Source organism: Salmo salar, chromosome 18 (assembly GCF_965601325.2).
Source record: "Salmo salar chromosome 18, fSalSal1, whole genome shotgun sequence".
Lineage (NCBI taxonomy): Eukaryota > Metazoa > Chordata > Actinopteri > Salmoniformes > Salmonidae > Salmo > Salmo salar.
Genome location: NC_138308.1, coordinates 81,205,133 through 81,225,243, shown reverse-complemented (window position 1 = coordinate 81,225,243; position 20,111 = coordinate 81,205,133). Strand labels below are relative to the sequence as shown.

The 20,111-nt window shown below is 46.0% G+C and overlaps 1 protein-coding gene across 2 annotated transcripts in view; it reads right to left on the bottom strand.

Moving 5' to 3' along the window:
• The window catches only part of LOC106577822 (sushi, von Willebrand factor type A, EGF and pentraxin domain-containing protein 1), a 192,557-nt gene extending 174,242 nt beyond the window's left edge, over nucleotides 1-18,315 (bottom strand). The window contains exon 1 of one of the 2 annotated variants that reach the window (XM_045701416.2): nucleotides 17,036-18,315. In XM_045701416.2, the coding sequence (XP_045557372.2) occupies nucleotides 17,036-17,572 (537 nt within the window). In that variant the 5' untranslated portion in view covers nucleotides 17,573-18,315. The remainder of the gene's footprint in view (nucleotides 1-17,035) is intronic. The other variant, XM_045701415.2, reaches the window with a different exon arrangement.
• Nucleotides 18,316-20,111: the final 1,796 nt, after the last annotated feature.

Here is a 20,111-nt window from a genome sequence, read left to right as displayed (position 1 = left end):
CATATAAGAGTTGTACTTTGTACCCGGACTCAGAACTAGTCCCCTCTGGGTGCAGGTATAGGGAACCCATTGTCAGGAAAAACACAACTAGACAATCATTTGTGCCAGGTGTGATATCCCTCCTAAATAGCTCGGGCTAATGTTCCTATCGAACCAGTAAGGCCATCAGTCTCTTTTTACTGCTATGTAACTATTATGAAAGTTGTAATATCAATTTGTTTTGTGTTTAAACGCCACTTTAAACGTGTACATGACGCTGCAACAACATGTCCCCCACGGGGACAATAAAGTCATTAAAGTAAAGTAAAGTACACGGCTTTGGACCCGTATCCACTAAGAGTCTTAGAGTTGGAATGCTGATCTAGGATCAGATCCCCCCGTCCCGTCCATGTAATCTTATTCATTATGAGAAAAAATGCTAAACTGATCCTATATCAGCACTCCTACTCTGAGACGCTTTATGAATACGGGCCCTGATTCAGGGATGGGTAACTTTGATCCAGTCACTCTTTGAGCAATCGATTAATGATCAATAAAACAGCAGGGAGAAATCAAATTCAATTCAATACAATAAATGTTATTTATCAGGGGACACTATTAATACTGCAGCCCCTGAGGACCAGATGTGTCCATCCTCACACACACACACTCACACACACACACACACACACACACACACACACAACACACACAGACAGAATGGCTAGCCTACAGGCTGTGAAGGCTGCTGACAGTTGGTTCCCTTCCTCAGTCGACACCTCTCTTACACTATCACCCGCATTTCAGTGCTTCAGTCTCCCAAACCTCTCTCTCTCTTATCTCTTATCAGAGACTCACTCCTTCCTTGTCCCGGGGGGGGACACACACTCACATGCTTGCAGGCACGCACACACATACACACACACACACACACACACACACACACACACACACACACACACACACACACACACACACACACACACACACACACACACACACACACACACACTGCCACAAGGCTGGCGTCAGTAGCACCTATCTCGGAGATTTGGCCAGCTTTGAACATTGGAGGGGGAGTTGTGTTGGGAAAGTATTTTAAGTGAAGGGCCTGGTAGCTGGTTGTATATCCCTCGTATGGCACTGGTGGTGGGGAGGCCTTGGCTAACACACACACACACACACACACACACACACACACACACACACACACACACACACACACACACACACACACACACACACACACACACACACACACATCAAGTAGCGTTTGAACATGTTCACCACAGACTCCCCACCTCGAAGAGTTGATTTTATGGAATACATCATGAACCGTTTCTACATTCTTTTTTGCTGCAATCATTAAAAATAAAACCCGGCCTCAGGGGGTAAAAAACACAATATATACAAAAGTATGTGGACACCCTTCAAATGAGTGGATTCAGCAATTTCAGCCACACCCATTGCTGACAGGTGTATAAAATTGAGCACACAGCCATGCAATCTCCATAAACAAACATTGGCAGTAGAATGGCCTTACTGCTAGAGCTGCCCCAGTCAACTGTAAGTGCTGTTATTGTGAAGTGGAAACGTCTAGGACCAACAAAAGCTCACAGAACGGGACCACTGAGTGCTGAAGCACGTAGTGCATAAGAATTGTCTGTCCTCGGTTGCAACACAATAACTATTCGTTGGGAGCTTCATGAAATGGGTTTCCATGTCCGAGCAGCCGCACACAAGCCTAAGATCACCATGCGCAATGCCAAGACAAGATCTAAAGGAGGTTTTGAGACGTGATGCGAGGTGATGAAGGCTGTGGTTGGAGTCAGAGTGACTGGGGAGATTGTAGCTGTGTTGATAAATAGATGCAGTCGGTCAGCGCTCGGTACACAGTTACAGACTCCAGCAAAGTGTATCTCTCAGCAAGACGTCTAAGCAAACAGGCTGAGTGCCTGCTTGGAGCCTGGATTCAGGGTACATATTCATTAAGCGTCTCATTGTGGGAGTGCTGATCTAGAATTAGTTCTGCCTTTTAGAGCAAAATGGATAAGATCACATGTACAGAGGGTGACCTGATCCTAGATCAGCACTCCTACTCTGAGAAGCTTTCTGAATACATGCCCTGGTGTATTCAGAGAGATAGAGGAGAGGAGTGCAGTGAAGACACAGGAATATGTTATTTCCCTATATCACTAGGCCTAAGATCATGAGGGATCTTTGTGCATTTTAAAACAGGTTGATTATGTTTGCACATACACACGTGCACACATGCATGCACACACACACGCACACACACACACATACACACACACACATACACACACACACACACACACACACACACACAGAATGGGGAGCCCTTTGAAAGATAAACAACATATTACATTCTTGGAGAGCTTTAGAACTCCCGTGGGTCCTGCACCGTGGGGACCCATAGCACCAGCTGCCATGTGGACCAACGTTCATTGAACTCAGCTGACCCTGCAGAGGGTGAGTGTGTGTGTCAGCCATATCTCAGACATATCTGACACGTCTTTCAACAGTTTCCTGCAGCCACGTAACCTCACAGGTGAATAAAATCGAGCGCACAGCCATGCAATCTCCATAGACAAACATTGGTAGTAGAATGGCCTTACTGAAGTGCTTGGTGACTTTCAACGTGGCACCGTCATAGGATGCCACCTTTCCAACAAGTCAGTTCGTTAAACTTCTGCCCTGCTAGAGCTGCTCCAGTCAACTGTGCTGTTATTGTGAATTGGAAATGTCAAGGAGCAATAACGGCTCAGACGCAAAGTGGTAGGCCACACAAGCTCACAGAACGGGACCACCGAGTGCTGAAACACGTAGCATGTAAAAATCATCTGTCCTCAGTTGCAACACTCACTACCGAGTTCCAAATTGCCTCTGGAAGCAACATCAGCACAAGAACTGTTCATTGGAGTGGTGGAAAGCTTGCCACCATTGGACTCTGGAGCAGTGGAAACGTGTTCTCTGGAGTGATGAATCACGCTTCACCATCTGGCAGTCCAACGGACAAATCTGGGTTTGGTGGATGCCGGGAGAACACTACCTACTCGAATGCATAGTGCCAACTGTAAAGTTTGGTGGAGGAGGAATAATGGTCTGGGGCTGTTTTTCATGGTTCAGGCTAGGCCCCTAAGTTTCAGTGTAGGGCAACCTTAATGTTACAGAATATATTGTACACGATTCTGTGCTTCCAACTTTGTGGCAACAGTTTGGGGAAGGCCCTTTATTGTTTCAGCATGACAATGCCCCTGTGCACAAAACGAAGTCCATACAGAAATTGTTTGTCAAGATCGGTGTGGAAGAACCTGACTGGCCTGCACAGAGCCCTGACCTCAACTCCATCGAACACATTTGGTATGAATTGGAACGCCGACTGCGAGCCAGGCCTAATCGCCCAACATCAGTGGCCGACCTCACTAATGCTCTTGTGGCTGAATGGAAGCAAGTCCATGCAGCAATGTTCCAACATCTAGTGGAAAGCCTTTCCTGAAGAGTGGAGGCTGTTATAGCAGCAAAGGGCGACCAACTCCATGTTAATGCCCATGATTTTGAAATGAAATGTTAGACGAGGAGGTGTCCACATACCTTTGGTCATGTAGTATAGCTCTTCAAGGAACACAAGCTTAAAAAGCAGATGTAACGCTGGACACTATCCGTCTGAAATTACATTTAAACCATCGGGGGAGTTTCATTTTCATATCTTTAGCTCATTCAAAAGTGTGCGTGTGTCAGAAACAGGCTTGAGGGTTCATAATTGCTTCGTCAGAATTAAAGCGGCAATTGAATAATTCCTTTTGGGACGTTTTTTAAAACTGTGGTATGCAGTGATTTCCCCATGGCCGAGGGTATGTTCAGTTGAGCAGGACAGAGTGGTGACGTGTTTGGCGAACCCTGTATAACTAACATGAGTCAATTAGGCAGTGAGCGGGGCTGACGCCCTAAAGAGAGGAGAAACAGAAAGAAAACTAGTGACCAAAAGTACAAGGTATGAGGAGCTCAAAAAACTCACATTTGTGCAAAAACATAATGATGAATACAAAACACAAACGCACATGTACACACACCCATATTCATGCACACGCTCACGCACGCACACTGCTAAACCACCCACTTACAAACTAAAAGCCTGTTATTCACAGCCACTTTAACAAAACACGTCAGAGATTGAAAATGATAAGTATTGAACCACAGCGTTCATTGACCACAGAACCACGGTTGGTCGCTGCCACCGACCAATGGGCTGGGAGATTGGAGCCTGTGGTCCAGTAATGTAGTCTGTTTGGTTCAGGGCCTGGGACTCAGTTGGTGGGGTTGGTTGGTTTTCCATCTCTAGGAAGCAACACACACAGACAGACATAGACTGTTTCCACAGGACCCAAAGAGAGACTGGGTCCTAAATGACACACTAATTCATCCATAGTGCACTATTATTGACCAGGTTCCATAAGGCTCTCATCAACAGTAGTGCACTATAGGGAATAGGCTTCCATTTGTGCTACCAGAGGCGACTGCTGCATAGAGACATTAGCTGTGGCAGAAGGAGGGTTCACGACGAAACCACAACTAGAGGTCTAGGGACTCATGTAGCATATACACATAGTTAGACACACAGAGGCAAACAGACACACACACATACAGTCAGACACACAGTCAGTCAGTCAGTCAGTCAGTCAGTCAGTCAGACAGACAGACAGACAGACAGACAGACAGACAGACAGACAGACAGACAGACAGACAGACAGACAGACAGACAGACAGACAGACAGACAGACAGACAGACAGACAGATAAACAAACAGACAGACAAACAGATAAACAGACAGGCAGATAAACAGAGAATGAGACAAACAGAGACTAACAGGCAGACAGACAGACAGATAAACAGAGAATGAGACAAACAGAGACTAACAGGCAGACAGACAGACAGACAGACAGACAGACAGACAGACAGACAGACAGACAGACAGACAGACAGACAGACAGACAGACAGACAGACAGACAGACAGACAGACAGACAGACAGACAGATCAACAAACAGACAGACAGACAGACAGACAGACAGACAGACAGACAGACAGACAGACAGACAGATCAACAAACAGACAGACAAACAGATAAACAGACAGACAGATAAACAAACAGACAGACAGATCAACAAACAGACAGACAGACAGATAAACAAACAGACAGACAGACAGACAGATAAACAGACAGACAGATCAACAAACAGACAGACAGACAGACAGACAGACAGACAGACAGACAGACAGACAGACAGACAGACAGACAGACAGACAGACAGACAGACAGACAGACAGACAGACAGACAGATCAACAAACAGACAGACAAACAGATAAACAGACAGACAGATAAACAAACAGACAGACAGATCAACAAACAAACAGACAGACAGACAGACAGACAGACAGATAAACAAACAGACAGACAAACAGATAAACAAACAGACAGACAAACAGATAAACAGACAGGCAGATAAACAGAGAATGAGACAAACAGAGACTAACAGGCAGACAGACAGACAGATAAACAGAGAATGAGACAAACAGAGACTAACAGGCAGACAGACAGACAGACAGACAGACAGATAAACAGACAGATCAACAGATCAACAAACAGACAGACAGATCAACAAACAGACAGACAAACAGATAAACAGACAGACAGATAAACAAACAGACAGACAGACAAACAGATAAACAAACAAACAGACAGACAGACAGACAGACAGACAGACAGACAGACAGACAGACAGACAGACAGACAGATAAACAAACAAACAGACAGACAGACAGACAGACAGACAGACAGACAGACAGACAGACAGACAGACAGACAGACAGACAGACAGACAGACAGACAGACAGACAGACAGACAGACAATGAATGAGACACACATAGAGACAGACTAATAAAGCAGCAGTGTCATGCATGAAGGTTGGTACTCAGACTCCTGTCTGTCTGTCTGAGGGCTGTATGAGTCAGTTAGATGGCAACCATCTCATATAGAACACGATCCTTACACTGTTAGGAGCTGCTGTCTGGAACACAACACATCTCAATACGGCCACACCAGAAATAATGGGACCAAAATACAACCAGGCAAGCAGGGTCTGTACACACACACACACACACACACAGACAAAAACACGCAGCATGAAGCCCAAATCAGCCTCTCTCTTTTCTAGCCTGACCCACTACAGCTGAAGGCTCTGCTGAAACATTTTGTCAGGTTGAGTTCTCTGCCAGGTGACTCAGGAAGGGAGAGCAATCTGCGTCCCAAATGGCACCCTATTCCCTATGTAGTGTACTACTTTTGACCAGAGTCCTATAGGCCCTGTAGGCCCTGGTCCAAAGTATATAGGGAACAGGGTGCCATTTGGGACAAGCCCTAATGGAGATTTTGACTCACGACCTAAAGGAGGTTTTGGGACACGACCTAACGGAGGTTTTGAGACACGACCTAAAGGAGACTTTGAGACACGACCTAAAGGAGTTTTTGAGACACAAACTAAATGAGGTTTTGAGACACGACCTAAAGGAGGTTTTGAGACACGACCTAAAGGAGGTTTTGAGACACGAACTAAATGAGGTTTTGAGACACCACCTAAAGGAGGTTTTGAGACACGACCTAAATGAGGTTTTGAGACACGACCTAAATTAGGTTTTGAGACACGACCTAACGGAGGTTTTGAGACACGACCTAAATGAGGTTTTGAGACACAACCTAATGGAGGTTTTGAGACACGACCTAAAGGAGGTTTTGAGACATGACCTAATGGAGATTTTGAGACACGACCTAAAGGAGGTTTTGAGACACGACCTAAATTAGGTTTTGAGACACGACCTAACGGAGGTTTTGAGACACGACCTAAATGAGGTTTTGAGACACAACCTAATGGAGGTTTTGAGACACGACGTAAATGAGGTTTTGAGACACGACCTAAAGGAGGTTTTGAGACACGACCTAAAGGAGGTTTTGGGACATGACCTAACGGAGACTTTGAGACACGACCTAAAGGAGTTTTTGAGACACAAACTAAATGAGGTTTTGAGACACGACCTAAAGGAGGTTTTGAGACACGACCTAAAGGAGGTTTTGAGACACGAACTAAATGAGGTTTTGAGACACCACCTAAAGGAGGTTTTGAGACACGACCTAAATGAGGTTTTGAGACACGACCTAAAGGAGGTTTTGAGACACGACCTAAATTAGGTTTTGAGACACGACCTAACGGAGGTTTTGAGACATGACCTAATGGAGGTTTTGAGACACAACCTAATGGAGGTTTTGAGACACGACCTAAAGGAGGTTTTGAGACATGACCTAATGGAGATTTTGAGACACGACCTAAAGGAGGTTTTGAGACACGACCTAAATTAGGTTTTGAGACACGACCTAACGGAGGTTTTGAGACACGACCTAAATGAGGTTTTGAGACACAACCTAATGGAGGTTTTGAGACACGACCTAAATGAGGTTTTGAGACATGACCTAATGGAGGTTTTGAGACACGACCTAAAGGAGGTTTTGGGACACGACCTAAAGGAGGTTTTTAGACGTGATGAGAGGTGATGAAGGCTGTGGTTGGAGTCAGAGTGACTGGGGAGATTGTAGCTGTGTTGATAAATAGATGCAGTCGGTCAGCGCTCGGTACACAGTTACAGACTCCAGCAAAGTGTATCTCTCAGCAAGACGTCTAAGCAAACAGCCTGAGTGCCTGCTTGGAGCCTGGATTCAGGGTACATATTCATTAAGCGTCTCATTGTGGGAGTGCTGATCTAGAATCAGTTCTGCCTTTTAGAGCAAAATGGATAAGATCACATGTACAGAGGGTGACCTGATCCTAGATCAGCACTCCTACTCTGAGAAGCTTTCTGAATACATGCCCTGGTGTATTCAGAGAGATAGAGGAGAGGAGTGCAGTGAAGACACAGGAATATGTTATTTCCCTATACCACTAGGCCTAAGATCATGAGGGATCTTTGTGCATTTTAAAACAGGTTGATTGTGTTTGCACACACACATGTGCACACATGCATGCGCACACACACACATACACACACACGTACACACACACAAAATGGGGAGCCCTTTGAAAGATAAACAACATATTACATTCTTGGAGAGCTTTAGAACTCCCGTGGGTCCTGCACCGTGGGGACCCATAGCACCAGCTGCCATGTGGACCAACGTTCATTGAACTCAGCTGACCCTGCAGAGGGTGTGTGTGTGTGTGTGTGTGTGTGTGTGTGTGTGTGTGTGTGTGTGTGTGTGTGTGTGTGTGTGTGTGTGTGTGTGTGTGTGTGTGTGTGTGTGTGTGTGTGTGTGTGTGTGTGTGTGTCAGCCATATATCAGACATATCTGACACGTCTTTCAGCAGTTTCCTGCAGCCACGTAACCTCAAAGACCTGAGGCCCTGGTCTCTGCTATCCCCTCAGCATCAGTGATGACATCCGTTTTCCAGAAACGTCCCCTGAAGCCTTCTGTCTGTCTGTCTGTCTGTCTGTCTGTCTGTCTGTCTGTCTGTCTGTCTGTCTGTCTGTCTGTCTGTCTGTCTGTCTGTCTGTCTGTCTGTCTGTCTGTCTGTCTGTCTGTCTGTCGCTGTCTGTCTGACACTCGTATGCTTTCTTCTGCTCTCTCTTAACATCTGACCCTGTTATTCATCACTGGAGGTCAGAGAGCACCTCTGGTGTTTAGTGTGTGGGATACTGGAGAAGGAAAGGGGGGTGGAGGAAGAGGAGGAGGCGGAGGAGAGGAGAAGGAGGAGGAAGAGGAGGAGGAGAAGAGACCAGTAGGCACTGGCTGGGGGCAGGAGGGGGTGGAAAACAAACCCACATTTCTGGAGAATGTGTGGTGTCAATTTCAAAATGGGGTCAGGAATGAGGAGAGAGCGTGCAGAGGTTGCATGATCAGAAACTCAAGTGTGTAATTGGTGAAATATGGAGAAGAGGCAGGAGACAGGCCGTTTCTCATTTTCTTAACACACAGGAACAAAAAAACTGGAGATGCCTCAAACCTATAGGGCCAGGAGTTTTCCGTGGTCACTCAGGGTATGTGCTCAGGACAAAATCCACGTCCTACTCATACCATCAGACTGCGCTTACAGGGATTTACCAAAGTGAAAGCCGAACCGGAGATTAATGGACCCACTCTCTGATCTATTGAGACTACACACACACACACTCCTGAGCCTATCGTGTCAATCACAGTGTCGACACCCAGAGAAGTTACCAGTGACGCCCTGAGCTAGGACCGTCAATGCTGAGGAAACCATGTGTGGAAACCAGGCAGCTTTTTCAGATGAGCCGGTCCTTTAAGGGCTACAGTGAATCACCTGGTCTCCAGACGGATCAGGAACCATCTGAGCCAATAGCAATTGGAGGGTTGCTACTGCATATATCATGCAAGGAATGGGAAGACAGCTGGACTGAAAATAGAGAAAGGGAGGTGGTTAAACTGACTCAGGATAGACCGAACTGGAACCTAGAACTTGTTTTTGAGGTTCAACTCTACTCCCATGGGACGTTCTAAGTTTGGCAGGTGTATCATATTCTCCTCATCCTGGCCATGACATGTTTGAAAGCTCTTCGTTCAAATGTCCATATCCCCCACATCTACTTAGCATACAGACGTACTGATACATGACAGATGAGTAGCTGCATGTCCTGTCATTGAACTAATAACCAGAGCAGACACACACCAGCTATGAGGTCTTTAGCCTTTTTTAATGTGTGTGTTTCCATGGGTAGCATGGGGTAAGTAGGGATTTAGATCATAACAGTGACCTCTTTCTGTCTGTGACATTCACTTCATTCTCCCAATGGGTCAACCTCATCATTCCTCCCCCGTCCTCCTTCCATCCTCCCCCCGCCAGGTTGACATTCCAGAGAGTTGACTTCCTCGTGCCACTGACCCCTCCAGCAGGGTTTATGAACCACACTACGGAGGGGGGGGGGGGGGGGGCTGTCATTATCCCGTGACACATTACACTCAACATATGCAGTGTTGTTTTTTATAAACATCTGCTGAATTATGGGTTCTGCTTTTCTCTTTGCACATAACAGAGAGTCTTTCGTAAGACACACACGTACACACATTGACACGTTCACACATATTCTGGGGGGAGGGAAACTTGGGCACTGATTGGCCAAGTAACGAAAGTGGGAACGGAAACGGCAGTGAAATGCAACATGGGCAATGAATGGAGAGAACTCGGCAGGCTGTGAAGTGTGACCCCTTTCTGAGCTTCATTAGGGATGAATGGAGAGAGAGACATAAAGAGTACAGGCTGCATGAGGTGGGCTTTGAATGTGCCTGTATCTAGTGGGGTTAAAGGTTAAACCATAGCCACATCTATGCGAGACAGAGCGACAGAGAGAGAGAGACAGAGAGAGAGAGAGAGAGAGAGAGAGAGAGAGAGAGAGAGAGAAAGGGAAAGGGAAAGAGAGAGAGAAAGAGAAAGAGAGAGAGCGAGAGAGACAGAGAGACAGAGAGAAAGGGTAAGAGAAGATATCAGAGAAGATAACGGAGGAGAAAGACAGGCAGTTAACAAAGAAATAAATATGATGAGAGAGAAAGAATGGTGGAAGGAGAGCAAGAAAGAAAGCTCATGGTATGTCTTTTCCTCTTCTACTCCTCTTATTATGCAACCATTAGAGCAGACTAACGGTGGATTGCCAGCCCCTGTCTGTTTGGCGCATTGTTTTGGCTCTGACAGAGCAGGGGCAGGAGGGAGGAGTGAGTGGGGATATCTGCCAACGTGGCAACCCAGGTGCCAACACATGGCAACCCTGAGGTAAATCCCCTGGATGATGAAGTGAAAGACAAAGAAACAAAGGAGAGGAAAGGAAAGCCTGGCTGTTTTAGAGCCAGAGGCTACTGTTACTGAAGCTGCTTTTGTGGATGCTGTCTGCTCTCTGTGTGTTATGAAAATTATAAATAAACTGACTGATCTGCACATTCCTATTGGTGGAGTGGAAAACAGGCACGCCTATTATAAACTAAACTAATTTTAAAAGATCCTAATCTTCAACCACCATACTGGAGATGAGATTATGTCTTTAACAGACCCCAATATCCTTACATCCTCTGCCAGTTTACAATAATCATGCATGTCTTTACACACCACACACTCCCCTTATCTCCATCCCTCTCTCTCATCCCCCCTCTCATCCCCCTCTCTCGATCCCCCCTCTCATCCCCCTCTCTCATCCCTCCTCTCACCCCCCTCTCTCATTCCCCCTCTCTCACCCCCGCTCTCATCCCCCTCTCTCATCCCCCCTCTCATCCCCCTTACCCCCCACTCTCTCACCCCCGCTCTCATCCCCCTCTCTCATCCCCTCTCTCATCCCCCTTACCCCCCTCTCTCATCCCCCTCTCTCATCTTTCTCTCTCAGCCCACTGGAAAGTTGACAGAGCTTGGAGGTCTGTCTCGACCAGGGAAAAACCCTCTCAGCCCTCTCTCTTAGGACTGTTTATCATCCCTCTCTCTTCCCTTTCTCTCATCCTTCTCTCTCATCCCTCTTTCTCATACCTCTCTCTGAGCCCCTCTCTCTCATCTCTCTCTCTTCCCTCTCTCACATCCCTCCCTCCCTCTTATCTCTCTTCCCTCTCTCTCTTCCCTCTCTGCCTTCCTTCTCTCTCTTCCCTCTGCTCTCCCTCTCCCTCTGCCTCTCCATCCCTCTCTCTCTCTCTCCCCTCTTTCTTCCCTCTCTCTTTTCTCTCTCTTCCCTTTCTCTCATCCATCCCTCTTCTCTCTCTCTCTCTTCTCTCTTTCATCCCTCTCTTACCTTTTTCTCATCCCTCTCTCTCATCCCTCTCTCTGAGCCCTTTGATTTAGTCATCCTAAAAGGGAGAGAAGTAGCCTGGAGGAGAGCCCAAGTCTGCCTCCACACTGGACCAGGAAAAAAACGATTTTCTCTCAGTAATGGATCCCAGCTTTCTGCAGTACTTAGAAACAGCCACACCGGCCAACGGAATGAAATATTGCAAAATTATTACCTCTAATATCAATTACATACACACACACCATACCAGACGCTGGCCTGCTGTGTTAGGTTAACAGTAGAGCGTGAAAACCGGATGCCTTTGCAGATTATCGTTAGTGAGGCCATATTTAACTATGCTATATGGTGTTAATAATGGAAAAAAATATTAAACTGTACTTGTTCCAACAAGAGGGGTTAGCTAAGCTTCGCCTGGTCCTAGATCTGTTTGGGCTGTCTTGACGACTGTAGAAGTTGCTGAAGCAGCAGTATAAGAAAGCAGCAGAGATATCAGTGATAAATCATAGAAGGTCTGATTTCCAACATCTCGGGTGTGTCCAAAATGTCTCTCTATTTTCTATACACTCTTAAAAAAAAGTGTTATCTAGAACCTAAAAGTTTTTTTGGGCTGTCCTCATAGGAGAACCCTTTGAAGAACCCTTTTTGGTTCCAGGTAGAACCCTTTTGGGTTCCATGTGAGACCCTTTCCACAGAGGGCTCTACATGGAACCTAAAAGGATTCTCTCCGGAACCAAAAAGGGTTCTCCTATGGGAACAGAACCCTTTTGGAACCCTTTTATTCTAAAATAGCACAGACCACCTCTCAGACAACACTTAGTCATACTCAGACAGACAGACTGTGAACGTCAATGTGAATTAGTCAGGTGCTATCTGGTCCTGTAGACGTCTGTGGACATCGGCTGAGATCTCTGTCTGTCTCACCTTTACATGTCCCACTACAACCATACCTCATAAATAGTTCAATACCTATGGCCTGTATACCGCCGACGGGGGAAAAGAACTGCACATCTGCTGAGTACTTGACCTATCTTTTCCTCTCAACCTCACATGCACATCCGCAACCATCACTCAGTCACATAGCTTAAAACCTCAGCCATGAGAAGCGTCCCTGTGCCATAGCTCAGAGGACTGAGCATCGCGCCTCGGCTCCGAGCATCACTCATCCCCTCCCAGTGCTGGGCAACCTTTTTCTTTTCTTTTTTTAAATGTGTGAGCACCGAGGAAGGTATACATCCACGTTCTCAGGAGCTTTTCAAATGTCCGAAATTGAAGTATATTTCCCCGGCTTCAGTATGGAAAAGGTACTTAGATTTACACTGGTCCTCATAGACAGACACAGACACCCAGGCATTCACACTGTAATGTGTTTCATCACTCATTTGCAGCTTTATAATTAACTATAACAATACCCACTCATGAGACACTGTCTGCCAGTTCCACATAAGACCTAGAGGCAAACCAAAAACTTGAACAAGACAATAAAAAAAATAGAGAGGACTTGACAATCAACTACACATGATTAATTTTCCTAAACATTCCAAGTAATGATAAGGTATGGAATTTTAGTCACAAAGCCACTTTAACTAATAGGAGTCTAACAGTTCATTTCTGATCACACACAGCCAAAACAGTTAGCCTAGCGCTGCTAAGCCTAGCTACATGGCAAAGCTTTTAGTGCCGAGCCAGACTACAGAGCTAGATCTGTTAGCGGAACGCTAAAGCTAGGTTTGAGGCAAGTCTGTTGAGCCTAGCTATGGGGTAGAGATTAGATTAGAGCGTTTAATAGTCACATGTACAGGGTCGCAGTTGTAATTACAGGGTACAGTTGAATTGTTGATCTCCGAGCTCCAACAGTACAAAGTCAAATAAAAACCCCAAAAAATCTTAAAAATAAGAATAATATACATATTAACAATTTTGCCAATGATAAATGTCCATTGGGGTGGGGGCAGTAAATGTCTGTTGCCGGGGGGTGGGAAATGTCCATAGGGGGAGCAGCGGGTACTCCTCTGCTATTTTTATCACCAGTCATTACATAATTACCCCAGACACCTCACCCTGAATATCTCTAGTGTGGAATTCAGAGCAGTAAGCAGGTTCCCACACAGGACCTTATTACCTCCAACCTCAGAGAGACCACAGGGTAGACATGTTAGCGCTAAAGCTAGTCTTGAGGAAAGTCTGTTGAATCAATTTAGCTAGTGTCTGCAAGTACAGAGTTGAACCCATCTGCTCATTGTAGAATCAGTGTAGTATCATAACAGTATCAGTGTGTTTATACAGCCACGAGTCAATCAGTGTACTATCATAACAGTATCAGTGTGTTTATACAGCCACAAGTCAATCAGTGTAGTATCATAACAGTATCAGTGTGTTTACGCCCGGTCACAGGGCCAGCGGGACGCCCGGTCAATCAGTGTAGTATCTCAGTACAGGGCAGCCCGGTCATCAGTGTGTTCTACGTACAGGGCGCCACGAGTCAATCAGTGTAGTATCATAACAGTATCAGTGTGTTTATACAGCCACGAGTCAATCAGTGTAGTATCATAACAGTATCAGTGTGTTTATACAGCCCGAGCCGGAGTCAACGTCAGTGGATACGCCCGGTCATCAGTGAGACACGTATCAGTGTGTTTATACAGCCACGAGTCAATCAGTGTAGTATCATAACAGTATCAGTGTGTTTATACAGCCACGAGTCAATCAGTGTAGTATCATAACAGTATCAGTGTGTTTATACGCCCGTCTCGGGCCGCGGGCGCCCGGCCGGGCCGCGGGTATACAGCCACGAGTCAATCAGTGTAGTATCATAACAGTATCAGTGTGTTTATACTTCAGCTCAAATCCCTGAGTCTCCCGTTACTGATGGTTTCCGCCATACGTTAGAGGATGTGTGTGTGCGTTTTCATGTTTGTGTGTCTGTGTGTGTGCGTGCATGTGTGCGTGGTATTTTTATCACCAGTCATTACACAATTACCCCAGACACCTCACCCTGAATATCTCTAGTGTGGAATTCAGAGCAGTAAGCAGGTTCCCACACAGGACCTTATTACCTCCAACCTCAGAGAGCCCACACTCACACCCCTCATACACACATATTCTAGGATACAGACACACTCACACCCCTCATACACACATATTCTAGGATACAGACACACACACACTCACACCCCTCATACACACATATTCTAGGATACAGACACACACACACACACACACACCCCTCATACACACATATTCTAGGATACAGACACACACACACCCCTCATACCCACATATTCTAGGATACAGAGACACACACACACACACCCCTCATACCCACATAATCTAGGATACAGAGACACACACACACACACCCCTCATACACACATATTCTAGGATACAGACACACACACACACACACCCCTCATACACACATATTCTAGGATACAGACACACACACACTCACACCCCTCATACGCACATATTCTAGGATACAGAGCACACACACACACACACCCCTCATACCCACATAATCTAGGATACAGAGACACACACACAAACACACCCCTCATACGCAATAAACCATACAATTACAAAGAATCTGAGATGTATACACACACACAACCCACATACAGTACCAGTCAAAAGTTTGGACACCTACTCATTCAAGGGCTTTTCTTTATCTGTACAATTTTCTATATTGTAGAATAATAGTGAAGACATCAAAACTATGAAATAAAAATATGGAATCATGTAATAACCAAAAACAGATTAAACAAATAAAAATATGTTTTATATTTGAGATTCTTTGCCTTGATGACAGCTCTGCACAGTCTTGGCATTCTCTCAACCAGCTTCATGAGGAATGCTTTTCCAACAGTCTTGAAGGCGTTCCCACATTTGCTGAGCATTTGTTTTCTGCTTTTCCTTCACTCTGCGGTCCAACTCATCCCAAACCATCTAAATTGGGTTGAGGTCGGGTGATTGTGGAGGCCAAGTCATCTGATGCAGCACTCCATCACTCTCCTTCTTGGTCAGATAGCCCTTACACAGCCTGGAGGTGTGTTGGGTCATTGTCCTGTTGAAAAACAAATGATAGTCCCACTAAGCGCAAACCAGATGGGATTGCGTATCGCTGCAGAATGCTGTGGTAGCCATGCTTGTTAAGTGTGCCTGGAATTCTAAATAAATCACTGACAGTGTCACCAGCAAAGCATCCCCACACCATCACACCTCCTCCTCCATGCTTCACGGTGGGAACCACACATGCACATCCGTTTACCTACTCTGCATCTCACAAAGACATTGTGGTTGGAACCCAAAATCTCCCATTTGAACGTATCAGACCAAAGGTCAGATTTCTACCGGTCTAATATCCATTGCTTGTGTTTCTTGGCCCAAGCAAGTCTCTTCTTCTTACTGGTGTCCTTTAGTAGTGGTTTCTCAGCAGCAATTCGACCATGAAGACCTGATTCACGCAGTCTCCTCTGAACAGTTGATGTTGAGATGTATCTGTTACTTGAACTCTGTGAAGCATTTATTTGGGATGCAATTTCTGAGGCTGGTAACTCTAATGAACTTATCCTCTGCAGCAGAAGTAACTCTGGGTCTTCCTTTCCTGTAGCGGTCCTCATGAGAGCCAGTTTCATCATAGCGCTTGATGGTTTTTGCGACTGCACAAAGTTCTTGAAATGTTCCACATTGACTGACCTTCATGTCTTAAAGTAATAATGGACTGTTGTTTCTCTTTGCTTATTTGAGCTGTTCTTTCCATAATATGGACTTGGTCTTTTACCAAATAGGGCTATCTTCTGTATACCACCCCTACCTTGTCACAACACAACTGATTGGCTCAAACGCATTAAGAAAGAAATTCCACAAATTAACTTTTAACAAGGCACACCTGTTAATTAAAATACATTCCAGGTGACTACCTCATGAAGCTGGTTGAGAGAATGCCAATAGTGTGCAAATCTGTCATCAAGGCAAAGGGTGCTACTTTGAAGAATCTCAAATATAAAATATATTTTGATGGTTTAACTTTTTCGGTTACTACATGATTCCATATGTGTTATTTCAAAGTTTGATGTCTTCACTATTATTCTACAATGTAGAAAATAGTAAAAATAAAGAAAAACCCTGGAATGGGTAGGTGCGTCCAAACTTTTGACTGGTACTGTACATGCAAAAAAAGACAATCTGGTATAGACACACACATCACACTAAATCACTCACCGCTGCCCTTTGGAAGGCTCCTTTAGTATAGGTACCTCCTCCTCTGTACGGAATCTCCTGGTTAAATAGAGAACACTTGTGCTGATGCGACTTGGGCGCTGTGACATGATCTATCCGGGTCACCACATGGGTCTTGGATGAGAAAGTAACCAGGGCGACCCTCGTGTCCTCAGGGGCCACGGGGAAGTCCGAGAGGAGCTTCCGTACGAAGCGCAGCTCGCTCAGGAAGTTGTTGGCCCCCACGCTGGATGACTCGTCCACCAGGAACACCAGGTCCAGACGTGCGCTCTTCTCCCGGAGCGTGCGCACATTCTTCTTGAAGGCTTGGCCCAGCCGCTCCACCTTGGACTCGGCACTCTCAGAGAGGGTGAGGTTGAGGAGGGCCGGGGAGGCTGGGGGTCCGGAGTGGAGTGAGCCAAGCTGGTGGAGCTGTTGGAGATGTTCACGAGCCGGCCAGGAGGAAGTCCTACTAACCAGGGAGCTCCACAGAAGCAAGAGAGAGGCCCAATATGCTCCTGGATTCCTTATAGTAGACATACTGTCCTGTACTGTCCAGTACTGTGCTGTGCTGTACTGTCCTGTACTGTCCTGTAGACCGTGTCAGCAGAGGAAAGAGTTATTTTAAAACAATAGGATTGATGACAAGTCTTTGATGATTGTGATGTTCTCCTATGTTCCCATTTGTCTCCAGTAGCGACGCCAGAAAACAAGATTTTCTCCAAAAGCACTTCCAAAAAGAGAATAGCAGCAGGAATGATGACCAAATACTTGTCCTGTTGCTCCGTCTGTCTGCCTCTCTCTCCTCTCTGTCTGTCTGTCCTCTTCTCTGTTGGAATGAGTCCTGGTCTGGTCTGTCTGAGAGTGAGGGTGTCTGAGTGGAGAGGCGTCTGTCTGTCTGTCTGTCTGTCTGTCTGTCTGTCTGTCTGTCTGTCTGTCTGTCTGTCTGTCTGTCTGTCTGTCTGTCTGTCTGTCTGTCTGTCTGTCTGTCTGTCTGTCTGTCTGTCTGTCTGTCTGTCTGTCTGGCTGGCTGGCTGGCTGGCTGGCTGTCTGTCTGTCTGTCTTGTCCGTCTGTCCCACCAAGAGAAGGCTATAGCATATCCTCTCTCTCTCTCTACTCTGCGTTCAGGCTCCTGTGTGTGTCATGCTCCTGCACCCAGCCAGGCTCCAAATGCCTCTTCCCCCTCTCTAAAAATCATTTAAAAAGAATGAAAAAAAGTTCTGATTGAGAGAGTGAGAGTGAGAAAGAGAGCAAGAGGGAGAAAGACAGGGAGAGACGGCGAGAGAAGCAGAGGGAAAAGGGGGCAGTCACAGCTGTGAAGTCATTTTTTTTGCCTCCTCCTCTCTTCTTCTCTGCTCTCTCCCTCCCTCTCTCCCTGCCTCCCTCTCTCCCTCCTTCTCTCCCTCCCTCCCTCTCTCCCTCCCTCTCTCCCACTCTCTCTCCCTCCCTCTTTCTCTCTCTCTCTCCCTCTCTCCCTCTCTCCATCTCTCTCTCCCTCTCTCTCTCTCTCCCTCCCTCTCCCCCTCTCCCTCCCTTTCTCCCTCCCTCCCTCTCTCCCTCTCTCCCTCCCTCTCTCCCTTTCTCTATTATATTATATATATGTAATTTAGCAGACGCTAAATGCGACTTATAGTCATGTATGCATACATTTCTCCCGCTCTCTGTCTCACTCTCTCTCAATTAAATTCTCTCCCTTGCTCTCTTATCTCTTAGTCTAATTTTCTCTCTTTCCTTTTCTCTCTCTCTCTCTCTATTTCAGTGGAGCGTCTTGCCTGTCAGAAAATATCAGCACCAGGCAACTGTGATCAGGTCCATATGTCTAGCAGGAGGACGCCACTGAACACGCTCTCTCTCTCTCTCTCTCTCTCTCTCACACACACACACACACACACACACACACACACACACACACACACACACACACACACACACACACACACACACACACACACACACACACACACACACACACACACACACACACACACACACACACACACACACAGTCACACCACCACACACAGCAGACATACAGCAGATACCAGCAGGTCCATCTGAATTGGAAATACTGAAAGAGAGAGAGAGAGTGTGTAATGTTTGTAAGAGTAATGTTTCCTGTTCATATTTTATTTCACTTTTGTTTATTATCTATTTCACTTGCTTTGGCAATGTAAACATATGTACAAAAGGGATAATATATTCCACTTGCTTCAGGTGCAGGACATGTGCGTCTTAACGAAGCTTTGGGAGCTCATCACAGTGGAGGACATTGCTTCATTTAATCAGAGGAAGAGTCAACAGAGAGACACCGAAACACTTAGAGTGCAGAAAAAGTCACACGCACGCACGTGCACACACACAGCGAGAGACACACATTCTGATGATCACAGCTGTGACTTCCTGCTTTTGGCACCACACACAGACCCTTCCACAGACCCTCATGGTGACCCCTGGGACTGTTTGAAGGATGGGGGGGGGGGGGGGGGGGGTAAAGGGTGTAGAGTGATGGGAGACAGGGTGGAAGGGAACAGGGGGATTGTGTGAAGATCCTCACAGTTGGTGGTCTGAGAGAAGATCCAGCTTGAAATCAGTAAAGAGCTGGTTTATATGATCAGGCTCACTGTCAGAGCAAGGCCCGGAAAATTCCCAAAGACTCCAGCCACCCAAGCCATAGATTGTTCCCTCTGATACGGCTCGGCAAACAGTACCGGAGCATCAGCTCTCACACCAACAGGCTCCGAGACACTTCAACCCCCAAACCACAACACTGCTAAATAGCCAGACTGCTAAATAGTAAACTAATGGTACCCAAACTATCTTGCACTGATCCAACGTACACTCACTAGACTACATATACACACTCACTAGACTATATATACACACTCACTAGACTACATATACACACTCACTAGACTATATATACACACTCACTAGACCACATATACACACTCACTAGACTATATATACACACTCACTAGACTACATATACACACTCACTAGACTATATATACACACTCACTAGACTATATATACACACTCACTAGACTACATATACACACTCACTAGACTACATATACA